Source organism: Oncorhynchus kisutch, linkage group LG28, assembly GCF_002021735.2.
Source record: "Oncorhynchus kisutch isolate 150728-3 linkage group LG28, Okis_V2, whole genome shotgun sequence".
Classification (NCBI taxonomy): Eukaryota; Metazoa; Chordata; class Actinopteri; order Salmoniformes; family Salmonidae; genus Oncorhynchus; species Oncorhynchus kisutch.
In genome coordinates, this window is record NC_034201.2 from 17535056 (window position 1) to 17551760 (window position 16705).

General features: G+C 42.8%; 2 protein-coding genes across 17 annotated transcripts; one reads left to right on the top strand and one right to left on the bottom strand.

Moving 5' to 3' along the window:
- Positions 1-258: 258 nt before the first annotated feature.
- Positions 259-6080, bottom strand: xndc1 (xrcc1 N-terminal domain containing 1). 3 transcript variants are annotated; one of them, XM_020468000.2, is made up of 9 exons: positions 4985-6051; positions 4581-4722; positions 4295-4450; positions 3963-4123; positions 2465-2550; positions 2079-2344; positions 1893-1980; positions 1600-1763; positions 259-1475 (listed from the first exon to the last, which is right to left on the bottom strand). In XM_020468000.2, exons 1-9 carry the CDS (start codon positions 5027-5029, stop codon positions 1234-1236), a joined length of 1350 nt encoding a protein of 449 aa, XP_020323589.1. In that variant the 5' UTR covers positions 5030-6051; the 3' UTR covers positions 259-1233. The 3 variants fall into 3 exon arrangements, with proteins under 3 accessions (XP_020323589.1, XP_020323590.1, XP_031664155.1); XM_020468001.2 differs by having other exon boundaries at positions 949-1475; positions 6012-6080; XM_031808295.1 differs by having other exon boundaries at positions 949-1475; positions 4585-4722; positions 4985-5147.
- LOC109875622 (RING finger protein 121) lies at positions 5155-15992 on the top strand. Of its 14 annotated transcripts, none has more exons than XM_031808298.1 (16): positions 5183-5319; positions 6779-6816; positions 7055-7196; positions 7472-7626; positions 8152-8259; positions 8471-8591; positions 8680-8813; positions 9539-9640; positions 13047-13208; positions 13694-13820; positions 13999-14154; positions 14467-14532; positions 14669-14713; positions 14800-14865; positions 15077-15206; positions 15418-15992. In XM_031808298.1, exons 1-9 carry the CDS (start codon positions 5242-5244, stop codon positions 13165-13167), a joined length of 999 nt encoding a protein of 332 aa, XP_031664158.1. In that variant the 5' UTR covers positions 5183-5241; the 3' UTR covers positions 13168-13208; positions 13694-13820; positions 13999-14154; positions 14467-14532; positions 14669-14713; positions 14800-14865; positions 15077-15206; positions 15418-15992. The 14 variants fall into 14 exon arrangements, 13 of the variants coding, with proteins under 13 accessions (XP_031664163.1, XP_031664158.1, XP_031664161.1 ...); XM_031808301.1 differs by having other exon boundaries at positions 5203-5319; positions 14025-14154; XM_031808302.1 differs by having other exon boundaries at positions 5203-5319; positions 13749-13820.
- Positions 15993-16705: the final 713 nt, after the last annotated feature.

Consider the following 16705-nt stretch of genomic DNA (forward strand, 5'->3'; position numbering starts at 1 on the left):
GATAAAATAGCATTATAATCTGAGAAATTAACAGGAATAAACATTATGAAGACATAAGTCGACACAATGTAATGTTACTATGAGGACCACTCCTAGATGAAATTGCAAGATACTATCAAGACCATCAGTATAAACAGGTTTCTATTCTAGTAAATCTGTTCCATTTTTTTCCTTCATTTTATGCATTTTGTTTACGGATTTTTAAATCATTTGTAGTCTCATTGTAAAGCACTTTGAGCTGCAAATAATGTATGAAAGAAGCTTTACAATTGAAGTTTATTATTGTAGTATTAAACTAAATTGACTTACATTCTACTACAAAATTCATACCATACTTCTTTACACATTTTACATCATATTTCAATCTGTTTCACATCTTTTCTTTGCTAAGTTTGTTTCAAATACACTAACCTTGAGGTTCCCCAATGTTTCTTTAGTGAAAGTGAGACAGTAATTGTTGTCCATAGTGTGAAATCCAAGCGCCCTGGTTATTCTTGAGGCTAAGAGGTTGGTAGGAGAGAACGGCAGTGAGGTCCACCGACTGCTGTTTGGGCCTACTGTGGTAATGTGCTCTTGGCTGAATACACAGGTTAGCTTGGTTAGAATGTCTCGCCACAAACCAAGTAACACATCTATACTCTCCTGGGACAGGACTAATTAAAAAGCAACCATTACAGTGTTCCACACATGGCAAGACCCAAACCAGGGAGTGGCCCTTGCCTTCCATACCAAGACTCTATTAACATTATCATTGGAAATTCTCCCCAGTGGAAACGTTGCAGATGAGACGCTGTTAACAGGTAGCAGGAGAAATTAACATTCCCTGTGCAACAAGTTCAATGGTGAAAAAAAACAAGTAACAGCCAACAAGACAATATAAATCACAGTTAATTGAATTGATCATTTCAATTATGTGATAACTTCCGAAAAACGATGAACTGAACAGTCTATGATTGACGCTGTTTATAGTATACAATATATTATAGGTCATCATTAGCACATAGCATGTGTAAACAGTGCAATAACAAACAGCCTTCAATGAGCTCAGGAGCAGAGCGGTGAATAGAGGTAGGCAGAGAGAGATTCATTATTTGTCCAGGTATATATAGCTACAGAACAAGTCAGTAAAATACAAATATACATACAGTATATTAAAAACAAAAGATTGTCCACGTTTGCTGCACTGCCCACTGATTAAAAGCAAAAACGTGTTACTATACAATGCATTCTTTCCTAGTCCACCCAGATAACATGGGGGTCCACGGAGTCTCCACAGGTGCTGGCGTGCATCTGGATGTGGGACAGAGGGAACTTGAAGGAGCAGAGAGGGCAGGGCACCATGGACTCCTCTAGGCTGGCGGGAGAGACAGGGAAGGGGCGTGGAACAGGGGTCACAATCCCCCCAGGGAGCTTCCTGGTCTCCACCTGCTGGCAGGAGGCGGCGTGGAGCGGCAGGTACTCTGCAGTAAAGAACACTGCAGGATAGAGAAAGAACAGACAACGGGTGTCAATACTACTGTTGATTGTAACAGTGAATCAATATACAGTATGTCATACAGTCCATGAAGTGACAGAATAAGAAACCAACATAAAACACACCTCCGCATATTGGGCATGTGGTCTCAAGGTCACCAGTGTCCTGAGGCTCTGGAGATGGGTGAGGATGAGGGGCTGTGGCAGTGTGTTGTAGAGTAGCTATTGGCCTCTTACAGACTGCAGGTTTTCCGTGCTTACTAGAGGTGGTGCCATTCAGCTGGTTCTGCCTGGGAGGGAGGTAAAGAACAGAGATTCATGCTGAGAAATACTTGTGAGATAGAAGTTGCTCCTATGTGCAGATCCAGGATAAGCTTACCCTCCCAAAATGATCCATGGGGTGGAGTATAGAGGAATACCTGCTTTTGGAGTTCGGTTTTCTCTTCAGCTGTCTTTGAGAAGTATTTTCCTTGGAGCTGCGAACTGTGCTTAAACAAGCCATTGAAGCTGAAAAACATCACAACTTATCATTTGTCAAGCTTAGTGTTGCCAAAACAAAATTACCACGCAAAATGCATGGTATTTCTGAGAGCTGAGGTGTTTACCTGTGTGAGGGTGTATATTTCCCATATTTCCAACTGGCTTGCCTTTGTTGTGTGTAGCTGTATGAGCCCCTGGCTTTCCCTGGTTGGGGATATGAGTAGTTGCATCTGGCTTGGCTGTGGGAGGGGAAGAGGTTGCTGTATTCTGAGTGCCAGAGGATGATGTGTGACTGGGAGACAAGGAAGTGGAAGGAAGGGAAAGGGAACGCCTGGCAGCCTGGGACGCTGTGAGGACCATACGAGCTGTCCGGCTCAGAACCACACCCTCCCTGACAGCAGGGGGAGACAAACCAAGGTGTAAGTGATTTTCTGTAAAAGTATTTATTCATTCAATGCTGTCTAATCTGTTTGACAGTGCCTCATACAAAACTTTTAATTCCTCCACATACCCTTTCGCTCCCCCAAAGAAGGTTCTCTGCACAGCAGGGCTCGACAGCCATTCTCTCACACCTGATGCTGATTTGTCTGGGGTTGTCTGAAAAGAGAGAAGGTCAAAGGAGAGTGAGAATACAAGAACACACTTCTGGCCTCTGATGTTTACCAATAATACATATCTCTTGTATATTCCCAAATTATAAACTGGGTTGTTCGAGCCCTGAATGCTGATTGGCTGACATACTACAGGTATGACAAAACATTTATTTTTACTACTCTAATTACGTTGGTAACCCGTTTATAATAGCAATAAGGCACCTCGGGGGTTTGTGGTATATGGCCAATATACCACGGCTAGGGGCTGTGTCCAGGCACTCAGCGATGCGTCACGCATAAGAACAGCCTTTAGTTGTGGTATATTGGCCATATATCACACCCCCTTGTGCCTTACTGCTTAAGAATAGACACACTTACATTTTTCATAACAGTCCAAATCGATCACCTAAAATCAGATTTTCACAAATGTTGGAGCTTAAACCCTTACATCTGAAGAGTTTGTGTTGTGCCCGTTATTGGTTGAGACAGTTGAATACAGGGTAAAAGTGAAAAAGATTGCAATCATATGGAACAACCCCATAAGAAGACAAATCTACAACTCTTATCTGTTTTAAATATAATTCAGTCATTTAGCAGATGCTTGTAACCAGAACAAAACTTTTTTTAGGGGGGGGAATAAGACAGATGTCTTATTTAACATACTATTTGAAGAGGCAGGGTTCAAACCTTTTCCAAGATGGGCAGGGACTCTGCTGACCTATCATCAGGGGGAAGCTGGCTCCACCATTGGGGTGCCAGGACAGAGAAGCACTTTGACTGGGCTGAGCGGGAGCTGACCACCCGTAGGGGGTGGGTGGACCAAGAGACCTGGGCCTGGTTTCCCAAAAGCATCTTAAGGCTAAGTTTATCGTTAGGACCTCCGTAGGAGCAATGTTAAACAAGTGATGTATAAAAAGACACTTCAAATGAAAATATAAACAGCTACTTATTGGCTACTGTCTGTAAGTCTCAATATATTTCATGTGTAGTCCAACATGTGGGCAACGATGTGACAAATTGGTGATTTAGTGCATTTTTATAGGGTAAGCATTAGAATAAGCCACCTCAATATTTGCAGCCGTAGGTGGTAATATCTTTCTAGTAGCTGTTCCGTCGTCAAGTATTGTGAAATAATTATAATGTTAAGGTAAGATTTGAGTGGAGAAAGCTGACCCGAGAGCAGCACTCCCTTTCTTTTGATCATATCAGTACCAACACACACTCTAACAACGCACTTAGCGATCGTTCTCTCTGCATGGTGTTTTGGGAAACGCATGTTATATCTTTGGCCTTTGTAAGAAAGATGCAACAAGAACTACTGCTATCATGAAACCGGGCCCAGAGGTGTTCTCTGCAATTTACTGTACCGTTCTCTCTGAAGAGTTCACTGCCAAGCCCTCAAGTCTATACACACACCTGACCCTGGTTCTCTTTGCAAGTCTGTGTGGAGCCCTCCTCCAGGGGGCTGCGGATGCGCAGGAAGGACAGGCCAAACTGAGAGCGCTTGTTAAAAGGCTGGGTGCAGGTTACTCTCACCCGGTCCCAGCTGTCCTCTGCACCTTCTGACAGGAAATCACCTGGGGGGGGGGGGGGACGGACGGACAATTTAGACAATTGTTTTGTCTAAAGGAGGGTTACTAAAGAAGCATCTTCGGACACTGATTCTCAATCCCTTCATCTATATTGCATGACATATCAGTCCTACTATTGTCATAGGGCTGAGATCCATCCAGTATATCTGGTCTCACCTCTCTTGAACATTCTCACTCCTGTCAGCCCAGTGCCCTGTCGCGATTCTGCTGGACTCATCAGTGTTGCTGTTGGCAACAGGGTGATATAGGGCTGGTCCAGGGGCCAAGAGGACCGGCCGACATCAATCTGAATGAACGCAGATCCACAGTTCCCTACAAATTACACAGCAAGTTGGGAAACAGTCATTAAATTATACGGAACATCAAAACAAAACGATAACAGTGTACCATTGTGCGTTTACTACAATACATAAACTTCATTGTCAATCTTGATGAGCCTTACCCACATCGATGTATCCAAAGTATGAGGCTCGCTCCAGCTGCAGTTCTGCTCTGAGGACTCCACATCGGTCTTGGGGGTTGCACAGCCACGACCTGCTGTCTCCACCCACAACACATAGGTTCTCCACACAGTTCTTGGGGTCCTGCACCATTTCAATACAATTAGCTAGGAGCTACATGTATAGCTACTGATGCAACACATGTGACATATGGCTACATACGCTGTCCAGTAGTTGAACCTTTCTCATCATGCCAAATGCATTTGGTTAATGCTAGCTGCCTAGATAATTTAACTACCTAACGTTATTGGGCTTCTAACTATAGTTAGCTAGCTACTCATTGCTAGCTAGCCCTAGTCTACTTGCAGTAAGCTAAGTTAGTTGACAGTTAAATACACGAACTTACCTGTGACGTGAATGAAACGACGTGTTTAATTTTCACTGGGGCCATATTAATGTCAAATTAATTAGCTGTCTGTTTATGTAAAATCCAAGAGACCATCAGCTGAACCGTTTGTTACTCGTACTTTTTCCCCGCCACTAGAAAACAACCACTGCTGTGAGTGTTGCCAAACGGAAAAGGAACTCGCGTGCAGTGTTTATGGCCCTCCGGTTTTCCAACCCGGAAATGGCATGCGCTAGGAATTGACAGCACTCCCGAAGATGGCGGGGGTGTTTGAGGTGGAGGTTGATGGTGTAGAACACGATCATGGACTTGGACACCACGATGAACCAAATCAGGTTAGACTGTTACCGTTGTAGAATCAGAAAAAAAAAGAATTGCGTGAATTGTAAAGTGCGCACGTTGCTGCCAATATGGAATAGACTTGCCTCTTCCACCGGCGAGTAAGCGTCATACGGTGTTAGTTTTATCTAACATCTCAGTTGTCTTCCCATTTTAGCCAGACATGTAGGCTGTCATTGAGTGCATTAGGAAACCAAGTATATATCCAATCGCAGTGCAGTCAGCTAAGACAAATGTACAAGGACCATCATCACGCCCTGGGTGGGTATAATTTGTGGAACGTTCCAACAGGAATCTGTTTCATAAACTAAGTAAATAACAAGGTTGCCAACAAACAACACATACAAAGTTGTATAGCGGCAGAATAAGATACCGGGTAGGAGTGGGCTATTTAATTTAGGTTTTCACTCACCACGTTTCTTCGGAAAAGTTTCTGTCCTCACTCTGGTAGCCCATGAATAAGCTACTTGGTGAGTTGATGCTTATTCTTTAGCTAGATGAATTTATCATGCTCCTTTGTATGCGGTGTTTGTTGGCAACCTTATACTTTACGAAGTATTCGGAACAGATTCCTGTTGTAACGTAACACATTATACCCACCATCAGGCCCTTGCCTTGTACTGTACGTGGTAGTTAACGCTAGCTAGCTAGGTAGCCACAGATAGTTAAATGGATAATTCTGGTTTACCTGCCCCAAATTCGCTGCTTTTACTTGACAACCCATTTTTGTCATATTTCGACAGCAATTGAGTCAATGATGTAGCAACGTTAGGGTTGTCACGAAACCAGTATCGCGATAGCATATTTTCCATGACGCATAAAGGAATACACAAAGCAGACCTAACTCGTTGGTCCTTTAAAAAAACACTTCTGTATGTCAAATATGGTGTGCTATAGTTTGGAAAAGAAACATGTGATTCTGGGTGACACACAAGACTGCTTGTTTCCAACATTAGGACAGCTTTCCTCAGGAAATGTAGTAGTTTGTTTCATGGCCAAGATACCGCTGAGTATTGGATACTAGTATCGTGACAACCCTATTTTAGCTAGCACTCATTAGATGGCATGTCATACAATGTGGCAGACTGAGTCACAGGTCATATCCTGGCAGCTCGAGCTCTCTAATCAATGCTTTGTACCAAAGGCCAATTTCTTTTACCATTTAGCACTTAATGGACAGAAACTGTGCATGTTCTCTTTGTTGGACAGCAGTGTTCATTTCTTTTAGTGTTCACTGTCAACAGCCTACCAATTCACATAATCACTGATCAGATTACAGACAGTTTTGTTAACATGGACATTTTTTAATGCGTGCAATCATTGTGTTTAGTAGATGAATTGTGACAGTTTATTTACAAGGATCTAAATGAATGTATGTTCATATATGTAGAACATTACTAATGGAGTTAGAAGCCTTTGGAACTGTCGTGATTGTCTGGCTTGTTCTCACTTCAGGTCGACCTATCCCATCTGTCACCGGAGGAGAAGTGGAGGTCAGTCTCAAAACACAATTATTAATTCTGGCTGCAAATTAGATTTGTGTCACACTTTAAATCACAAAAGTCAAGTGAAGTTAAACATGATAAACTAAGGGCTCTAAAGTATATCAACAATGTTTCCTTCCAATGAAAACTGGTAATGTGTTACGAATATGTCGATTTATAAGAATCTATCCAGATACCCAGGCCTGAGCAGTAGGTTGATTGTTGTGTGTGTGTGTCCATACTGTAGGTTGGAGCATGCCAGGATGCATGTGAAACACAAGGGCCATGAGGCCATGCACGCTGAGATGGTGCTTATCCTCATTGTCACCCTGGTCATCGCCCAGCTGGTCCTTGTGCAATGGAAACAGAGGCACCCCAAGTCCTACAATGTAAAATAATCTCACTCTCTCTCACACCCACACACATACACACTGCACAGTCATGCTCACGCAGACACAAACACATGCTCTCTTATGGGCAGAAAGAGGGAATAGACAGCATGCCTGCAGGCAAATCATACAAATCTCACTTCACATACTGTATAGACAAACTGTCCACAGACCAGTTCCTTCCACTGTACACAGTCTGGTTCTCAGTGTTATTCAGTCTCAAATTTACCCAAGTGTGTCTACTTTAAAATGTGTGTTATTTTTTATTTTTGTAGCTGGTGACTCTGTTCCAGATGTGGGTGGTTCCTCTGTACTTCACCACCAAGCTTCACTGGTGGAGGTTTCTGGTCACGTGGTTCATCTTCTCTGTGGTCACTGCATACGTTACCTACCGGGCCACACGCAAGCACCTGGAGTGCACCACGCCCAGGTAAGGCCCCATACACAAGCCCAGGTAGTGTCTACACACATCCATATAACACCTCATATATGAGGCGGCAGAGCCTAGTGGTTAGGAGTGTTGGGCCAGTAATCAAAAGGTAGCAGATTCAAAACCCTGAGCCGACAAGGTGAAAAATGTGTCCATGTGTCCTTAAGCAAGGCACTTAACCCTAATTGGTCCAGGGTTGCCGTCCAATAATGGCTGATACCTTGCTCTGACCCACTCTTCGAGGGTGTGTCAGGGGGAGTGGGATATGCAAAAAAAAACACATTTGCACTTCTACATGTATGAAATAGGAGAAATGTAAGCACCCACCTAATTATTTTATACCGATTGCCTAGGTGATGCATGATAGAATAGTCATGGTAAGAGGGCCACCAATCCAAGGCCCCAAATCTAACCTGCCATGCAGCCAGTGCTGCTCTAGGCAAAATACTGATCTATGTTTCTTCACATTACCTCTGCCAGTTAGCTGAAATATGTCTGAATGTTCCCTTGTATTTCTGTGGACAGGCTGGTCTACAAATGGTTCCTCCTCCTCTACAAGATCAGCTATGCTACAGGGATAGTGGGCTACACTGTCGTCATGTTTACACTGTTTGGCATCAACTTGATATTTAGGTATGTTCTGGTTATTTCTAGACACAATTGTGTATTTATGGACAATACCAGTGGTTTACAAGGATTGTGCTTGTGTAGTTAGTAACTGTCTCTCAAAAACCTTCAAATAAGTTTAGATTTTCAGAGGAGGTGCCAGAGCTTCTTTGAGAAGTAGTAACATGTTGATCATGCTAATAGTATTGATGATGCTTTTGGTTGACTTTGTTTCCAGAATCAAGCCAGAGGACGCAATGGATTTTGGCGTGTCCTTACTGTTCTATGGCCTGTACTATGGCGTCCTGGGTAGGGACTTTGCCGAAATGTGTGCAGACTTCATGGCATCGACAGTGGGGGTGAGTATACAAGTTCTCGTTTTTTGTTGTTGTTGTCAAGGCTGTGTATCTGTCCAGCCACGTTATATTGTGTCCCTGACTTCTCTAGTTCTATAGTGCGTCTGGAATGCCCACCAAGCACCTCTCAGACAGTATCTGCGCTGTGTGTGGCCAGCCCATACTGGTTGATGTCAGCGACGAGGGAATCATCGAGAACACATACAGACTATCCTGCAACCATGTGTATTCTTTTTCATCGAAGAAAAATGCTCTACATAAATATGAACATATTTGACCTAATTTGAATAACACACAGGAGCATGATGTGGTAGAACTGATTTATCTGTTGCATAAAAGCCGTAACTGGCAGTCAGTCAGTCGTGGAAAACAGGTGGTTTACGCACACAAACACAAAAGGGAAATGGACCAAACAAATGTGCGCATGAACTTTCTCTGACATATGACTGTTGTTCGCATGACTCAATAACACTATACCATGAGCCCGTCTCACTTCCTGTTTCTGTAAATAATGTTGCCCTATGTCATCTCCTGTATTGACTGCCTGTACTAGACTTCCATGAGGTGTAATGTCACATGTTTAATGGCATTTGTGTGAACTATGTTCACATTTGGAGGACATCAGATTTGAATAGCTTACTGGTGATGTTGCTGATATGTTTATTACAGTGTGCCACAGGGAAGTAGAAAGAAACTTTCCAGTATGCTCTTACGCTATGCCTACAGCATTTGGCCCAATTTCCCCTAATGTTTCATATTTGGCCTCATTTTGTAGTTATTCTAATGTTTTTAGGGTTGAATACATGATTTCCGTATTTTGAAAGTTATCCATCTTAACTTGATTGCTGACAAGCAAAACATTTTGGGACTATGTCAACAATGGGCTACTGAAACAAATACCGAACTATCGTTTTTTGGGTGGAATTTTCCCTTAACTCTCTCTGCCTCAGATTCCATGAATTCTGCATACGAGGATGGTGCATCGTGGGAAAGAAGCAGATATGCCCGTACTGCAAAGAGAAGGTGGACCTGAAAAGGATGTTCAGTAACCCGTATCCTTTATCTTCTGCTCTCATATGACATGTTTGTGTGTTTTTAAAATGTAGTTTTCACTTTTATTTATATAGGTAAGTCAATTAAGAACAAATTGTTATTTAAAATGATGACCTGTCAGGGAGCGAGCACAGCACATATAACACACAGGTTAAGTAATATCCTACAAACAGTCAAACATACACAATGCACAGCCAGTAAAACATTCAGTAATAGGCAGCATTTAAGAGGCAGGGGGAAAACACATGCAGTTATCAGTTAAAATCTGTGTGCTTGTCTGTTTAATATTCTCATCTCTTGTAGTGTGTCTTGGCGTGTAACTTTTTTGTGTTGTGTGTCTTTAAGATTCAGATGGTCTCCCTCAAAGTGGCCCTTTGTCACTCGTTGTTTCACCCACTCTCCCTCTGTTTGTCAGCATGACTGGAATTCGCACAGTCCAAAGCACATAAGATGGCAAATGTTGAGGCGGGTTATTTTGCTTGGCTGTGATGGGAATAGGTTGTTTCCTGCAAATGTTGAGGCGGGTTATTTTGCTTGGCTGTGATGGGAATAGGTTGTTTCCTGTAAATGTTGAGGCGGGTTATTTTGCTTGGCTGTGATGGGAATAGGTTGTTTCCTGTAAATGTTGAGGCGGGTTATTTTGCTTGGCTGTGATGGGAATAGGTTGTTTCCTGTAAATGTTGAGGCGGGTTATTTTGCTTGGCTGTGATGGGAATAGGTTGTTTCCTGTAAATGTTGAGGCGGGTTATTTTGCTTGGCTGTGATGGGAATAGGTTGTTTCCTGTAAATGTTGAGGCGGGTTATTTTGCTTGGCTGTGATGGGAATAGGTTGTTTCCTGTAAATGTTGAGGTTATTTTGCTTGGCTGTGATGGGAATAGGTTGTTTCCTGTAAATGTTGAGGTTATTTTGCTTGGCTGTGATGGGAATAGGTTGTTTCCTGTAAATGCTTCAGAATTGGAGCATTTATACAGTGATGTTGTTCATGGGACTTTTGAGCCACATTGATATGTAAACACAAACTGGAACAGGATATTATGGGAAGGGACCTCAGGTGAAGTCCTCTGAAAACAAGGTTAGCCATTGTCTGATAGTTGTGGCTTTGTCTTCATGGATACCTTTCATAAAGTAGTTCCAGTTCCTATTTTGCTGCTGTAAAAACTCAACAGGCGCAGCTGCCTGCCATTTCTGATTTAGGGGAAAGGGTTTCCATTGCAACCACTTAATACACAAATCCTTTATTGACCAACACAGCATACATACCGCATTTAATTTCACACAATTTCTACTAAATAACACCCTAGAGCAGGGGTTCTAAAACTTTTTCAGCCTGGGACCCAAATGAGAAATTCTGTGTTTTCCTGTGTCCCAAGCTCATGAAAACATGCCCCTTTTTGGGGGCCCAAAGCGAGATTTGTGCCCCCCAGGCGTCCCCGTGGTGATCAGGGCCCCTGGGCAAGTGCCCGGTTGGTATTCGGCCATGATTAGTACAAGTTTAGTTAGTCTAGCCAGCTAACTTACTGACATAGCAAGAGAGAAACTGCTGATGCACAACCAAATTTTGAAATTGCACCTTGTGTATTCAACTGTTCTAACTCTTAACAGTAAGTTGAGACCCTGACTGAGTCCCCCCCCGTCCCCCCCAATTTATTTAAATTTGTATATATCAATAATTTTTTACTTTGACATGTCGCGGCCCACCATTTAACATGTCTGAGACTATACTTTAAGAAAGGCTGCCCTAGAGCAGAGTTGTTAATTGATGTTAAGAAATGGTTCATATCCAGTGCATTCGGGAAGTATTCAGACCCTTTGACTTTTTTATGAGCCTTTACTTAATACTTTCTTGAGGCACCTTTTGGCAGCGATTACAGCCTCGAGTCTCCTTGGGTATGACGCTATAAGCTTGGCACACCTGTAATAGAGAAGTTTCTCCCATTCTTCTCTGAAGATCCTCTCAAGCTCTGTCAGGTTGGATGGGGAGCGTCGCTGCACAGCTATTTTCAGGTCTCTCCAGTGCTGTTCGATCGGTTTCAAGTCCAGGCTCTGGTTGGGCCATTCAAGGACATTCAGGGACTTGTCCCAAAGCCACTCCTGCATTGTCTTGGCTGTGTGCTTAGGGTCTTTGTCCTGTTGGAAGGTGAAACTTCTCCTCAGTCTAAGAACCTGCTCCAGAGCGCTCAGGACTTCAGCAAGGATCTCTGTACTTTGCTCCGTTCATCTTTCCCTCAATCCTTACTAGTCTCCCAGTCACTGCCACTGAAAAACATCCCCCCAGCATGATGCAGCCTCTACCATGCTTCACCGTAGGGATGGTGCCAGGTTTCCTCTAGATGTGACACTTGGTGTTCAGGCCAAAGAGTTCAGTCTTGGTTTCATCAGACCAGAGAATCTTGTTTCTCATGTTCTGAGTCCTTTAGGTGCCTTTTGGCTGTCGTCCCTTTTACTCAGGAGTGGCTTCTATCTGGCCACTCAACCATAAATGCCTGATTGGTGGAGTGCTGCTGAGATGGTTGTCCATCTCCACAGAGGAACTCTAGAGCTATGTCAGAGTGACCATTGTTAGTCACCTCCCTGACCAAGGCAATTCTCCCCCGATTGCTCAGAGTGGCCGGGCGCCCAACTCTAGGAAGAGTCTTGGTGATTCCAAACTTCTTCCATTTTAAGAATGATGGAGGCCACTGTGTTCTTGGGGTCCTTCGACACTGTAGACATTTTTTGGTACCCTTCTCCAGATCTGTGCCTCGATACAATCCTGTCTCGAAGCTGTACAGACAGTTCCTTTGACCTCATGGCTTGGTTTTTGCTCTGACATGCACTGTAAACTGTGGGACCTTATATAGACAGGTGTGTGCCTTTCCAAATCATGTACAATCAATTTAATTTACCACATGTTGACTCCAATTAAGTTGTAGAAACATGTCAAGGATGATCAGTGGAAACAGGATGCACCTGAGCTCAATTTCGAGTCTCATAGCAAAGGGTCTGAATACGTATGCAAATAAGGTGTTTCATTTTTTTATTTGGAATACATTTGCAAAATTAAAAAAAATAAAACTGTTTTCACTGTGTCATTATGGGGTACTGTGTGTAGATTGATGAGGAGAAATGTATTTAATCCTTTTTTAGAATAAGGCTGTAATTGAACAAAATGTGGAAAAGGGAAGAGGTCTGAATACTTTCTGAATGCACTGTATGTATTGGGAAGATGTTATCCATTCCCCAATATCCAGCCTGATTCTAGTGGTGTCCTGAAGGATCTATAATAATCATATTGTCACAGGCTGGATGTGTTTTATTACAACTCTAAATGAATTGCTTAGTTAAGGTTTGGTTGGGTCAGATTGGTTGGAATCAGGGGTGGGGTAGTCACTTAATTATCTGCCTCCTTGACCTATCATCTGAAGCTGGGAGAGGCCACATGTCATGTATGGACAACTCCTGGACTGGCTCCGCTACCTTGTCGCTTGGCAACCAGTAATCATTGGACTTGTGCAAGGCATCAACTACATCCTGGGGCTGGAGTGACCTGGGAGAGTGGGGAAGGACACACAAGCCATATGGAGATGGTAGATAATGCACTGGCCTGACTAGTAGGCCTCACCATGGACTTATAAGAACATCTATTATAAACTGTGTCTGTACATGTACTATTTGTATATATGTATAGGCACATAGTATCTGTATTTTAGATGTTTTAGAATTTGACTAGTAACCTGGGTTTGGATATCCTTTTTATTGTATTTTTGTTTAGTCAATCAAAACGTTTTAAACAAATGCAGTGTACATTTCATTGCTTAGTAAAATGGTCCTCAGTTTTTGGAAATGCTTTTCAAAAGTAATTTGTCTTAACTTTTGGTTTCTACGGTAATGAGTGGCTGACACGGCCCAGATACGTGAGTGGAGCGTTGTAGAATGCCAGTCTTCGTTTTTTGTGTGTTAAATCTGTACCTTTTGTTAGTGGAGGTCCTGGTTGAATGTGGCTGCTTGGGGTGAGGGTTTCTAGTCTCTCAGGAGCACTGGGCTCAAGACAGTGTGTCCTATCCTACTACAGACTTCATCTCTTTTAAGAGGGGAACTACAATATGTCCCCCTCACGCCTCCCTCAGACGGCTGCTCGTGTCTGTGTTCAGCCCAGATGACTCTCAAGGAATAGGTACCGTAAAAGACTATGCAAAAAGGTGAATATAATTTGATCATTTTGGTTGTCTATTTACTTTTTTGTCATGTTTTTGTTCTTTTGATTGTCTGTTATTAAACGTGACACAGTCAAGATCAGGTGTAGACATTACTTAATTCAGACCAGATCCACTAGTATAGACCCTTCATGACCTGGGGGATTTTGTGTATCATTTCCAGAATATTATACTTCCTGTTCCGTTAAGATGCAGTATAGTTCTCGTCATATGAAGAAACATACCAGACTGATGCCAGTCATGCCACCCTGGACTAGGATTGAGTGTGGCCATTGAAATATGACGTTCTTCTTTTAGACTGCTCTTGTGAAGAATACAGGTAAGCAGTGAAAGTATGTGTATTTCACCACAATATTTCACATTTCTTATGATTCATATCCATGTGCTAAATGAGTCGCACTTAAGTCATATGGTAGAGGGTATATTACACTTGAGAAATGTGACCTGCATATATCAAAGTAACATTTGAGGTCAAAATGTCTAACTAATTTAATCTTGATTGTGTCTGACATAAATATGCTAAATAACTTGATAGGGAATTTCCTTGTGTGTTCTTGGTCAGCGTGGGTGAGTTAAGAGGAAGTAACTGTGCATATATAGTAAGTAAATGAGACGGTGTTGTTACAACTAGCTTTGTTGACCAACTCGCACAGTAGTCGGACAGAAGCAAGTATGCAGTTGACGATTCTTCTCCTAGGTAAGAGATCCTCTACCATTCTCACACACACGTTCTCTGATGTATGGGGATGTTTCTGCTGCATATGTTTTTACATTTCTGTGTGTATGTGCCTGTGTTACGCAATGGCTGAGGGTGTGCTCCATCTCTTCTACAGCCTTCATGGGGTTTTTTGGGGTCCTGCGCTCAGAGGCCACTGCAGGTGTGTGTGTGTGTCCGTCTATCTTCCTGCATACAACATTTTTTTAATGTTTCAAAGTGTCTCTAACTTCAGTTGATATTGTCCAGGTTCCACAGAGGTGCCATCTCCCAGAATCCTCCAGCCCCATAGGTCCAAAATAAGAGCTGTTCCAGGTAAAGAATTCTGCCATCTCAGTTTATTATTATTTTTTATTTTTCATGAGTGGCTTATCAATCATGGATACTCTTGAGTGTTTGAACTCAAAGATTACCTGGTCTTTACCTCCAGTGTTCCTGGTTGCTGGGTGTGCGGTCAGATAATTCTATTCTGGTGTTGGTTAGGAACCACCGTTTTTAACAAACAGGATGTGTTTGTCATACACAGGAGAGCAGTTGATTATTGAATGTAAAGCAGACCCAGGCCTTCCTGATGACTTTACCCATGTCTACTGGCTGGTCAACAGAACCTTCCCAGAGGTAGCCTTCACTGATGGCAGAGTATCAGAAACAGAGGAGTAAGTACTGGGGGTTGTCTTCACATACTTTATTGGAAGCTTTTGAAATCCACACTAAACCATGTCCCTTAATGATGCTGTTAATACTGTACTGCTGTTTGTATATTTGAACCACACATGTAGAGTAGGCAAAGTCCAAAGTGTGAGTTCTGTTGAGATGTTCTACTGTGGTGGGAGAATTGGCTAAGAGTTGTAAATGTGGTGGTTTCAGATCAGTATCAGAGGACGGCAGGGTGATCCAGAGGAGTCTGGTGTTAAAGAACGTGACTGCAGAGGATTTTAAGTCCACTTTCACCTGTGTAATAAGTAGCCTAGCTGGGCTTGACCGAAGGACTGTCACACTGATGCCCAATCACAAGGCTAGTTTTCCCTCACTACCTCACGTCCTCTCCCTTCGTCCTTCACTCACTCCCAACTCAAAATACCAGGGGAGACCGAGAAAGGAATTGAAGAAGAAACCTAGAAAAAAGGATCAGGGGAAAAAAGAAAAAAAACACGCTAGCAAGCAATGAGGTTAGATGGATTGTCTTAGTCCAGTACTTAACCCTTGTGTGGGTTAATGATACAATGAGGTTAGATGGATTGTCTTAGTCCAGTACTTAACCCTTGTGTGGGTTAATGATACAATGTCATTGTTTTTTTCAACCTGTTCTTGGCTCATTTTCTATGAACAACATGTAAAATAACACTTTCATTGAGTGCACACTGCACCCCCCTACACATTTATATGACATATGTGGTGTTCGAAACACTGGACCCGAGGGTAATAAAAGTGCCTGTCTCCCTGCCTGTCTCCCACTCTTTACCCTTTGTAGTGTGTGAAATGACACAATGTCTTGTGGGAACCTCCACAATGTTATTTCAATACATTGTAGAAAATACAGTATTTTCCCACACTACCCCAGCCAGGTGCAAGTTGGGGGAGGAACACAACAAATAATTAGCTTTGTATGTGTGGCTCCTTACCACAATCAAACATTATGGAAAAAATCATCTCTGCTCAAAGGGCCCTAAACATGTTTTGCAGAGAGAGAAGCTAGTGTGGACAGAGAATCTTCAACTTTGGAAGATGAAGAATTTTCAGAATATCATGTCACTGTCAATTCGGAGTGAGACGGTGAGTTGGAAGAAGAGGATGAGATTGACCCTTAGCCAGCCTGTCAGCAGCCAGGACCAGCCTGTCAGCAACCAGCTCATCAGCAGCCTGCAGGAGAAGAAATGTGGTTGTAAAAAAAATTGAAGTTGAATAGTCTTGCCCAAGGAATGAGCCACCCAGCATGGCTGCCAGTGTGATAAGGATGCAACCAGGGCCAACGCGAATGGCGGTTACTCATGTGCAGTGGCGACTCGTCATTCAGGGTAGGTTAGGCAGAGCCCCACCTGTTTTGAGCCACACATTTTAAGCAAAAAAAAGTCATCAGTTTGCACACAATGTACAAAATATATAGAATTGAGTAAATAAAGCCGCATCACAAACAAGGTCTCTTTTTTAAAAAAAG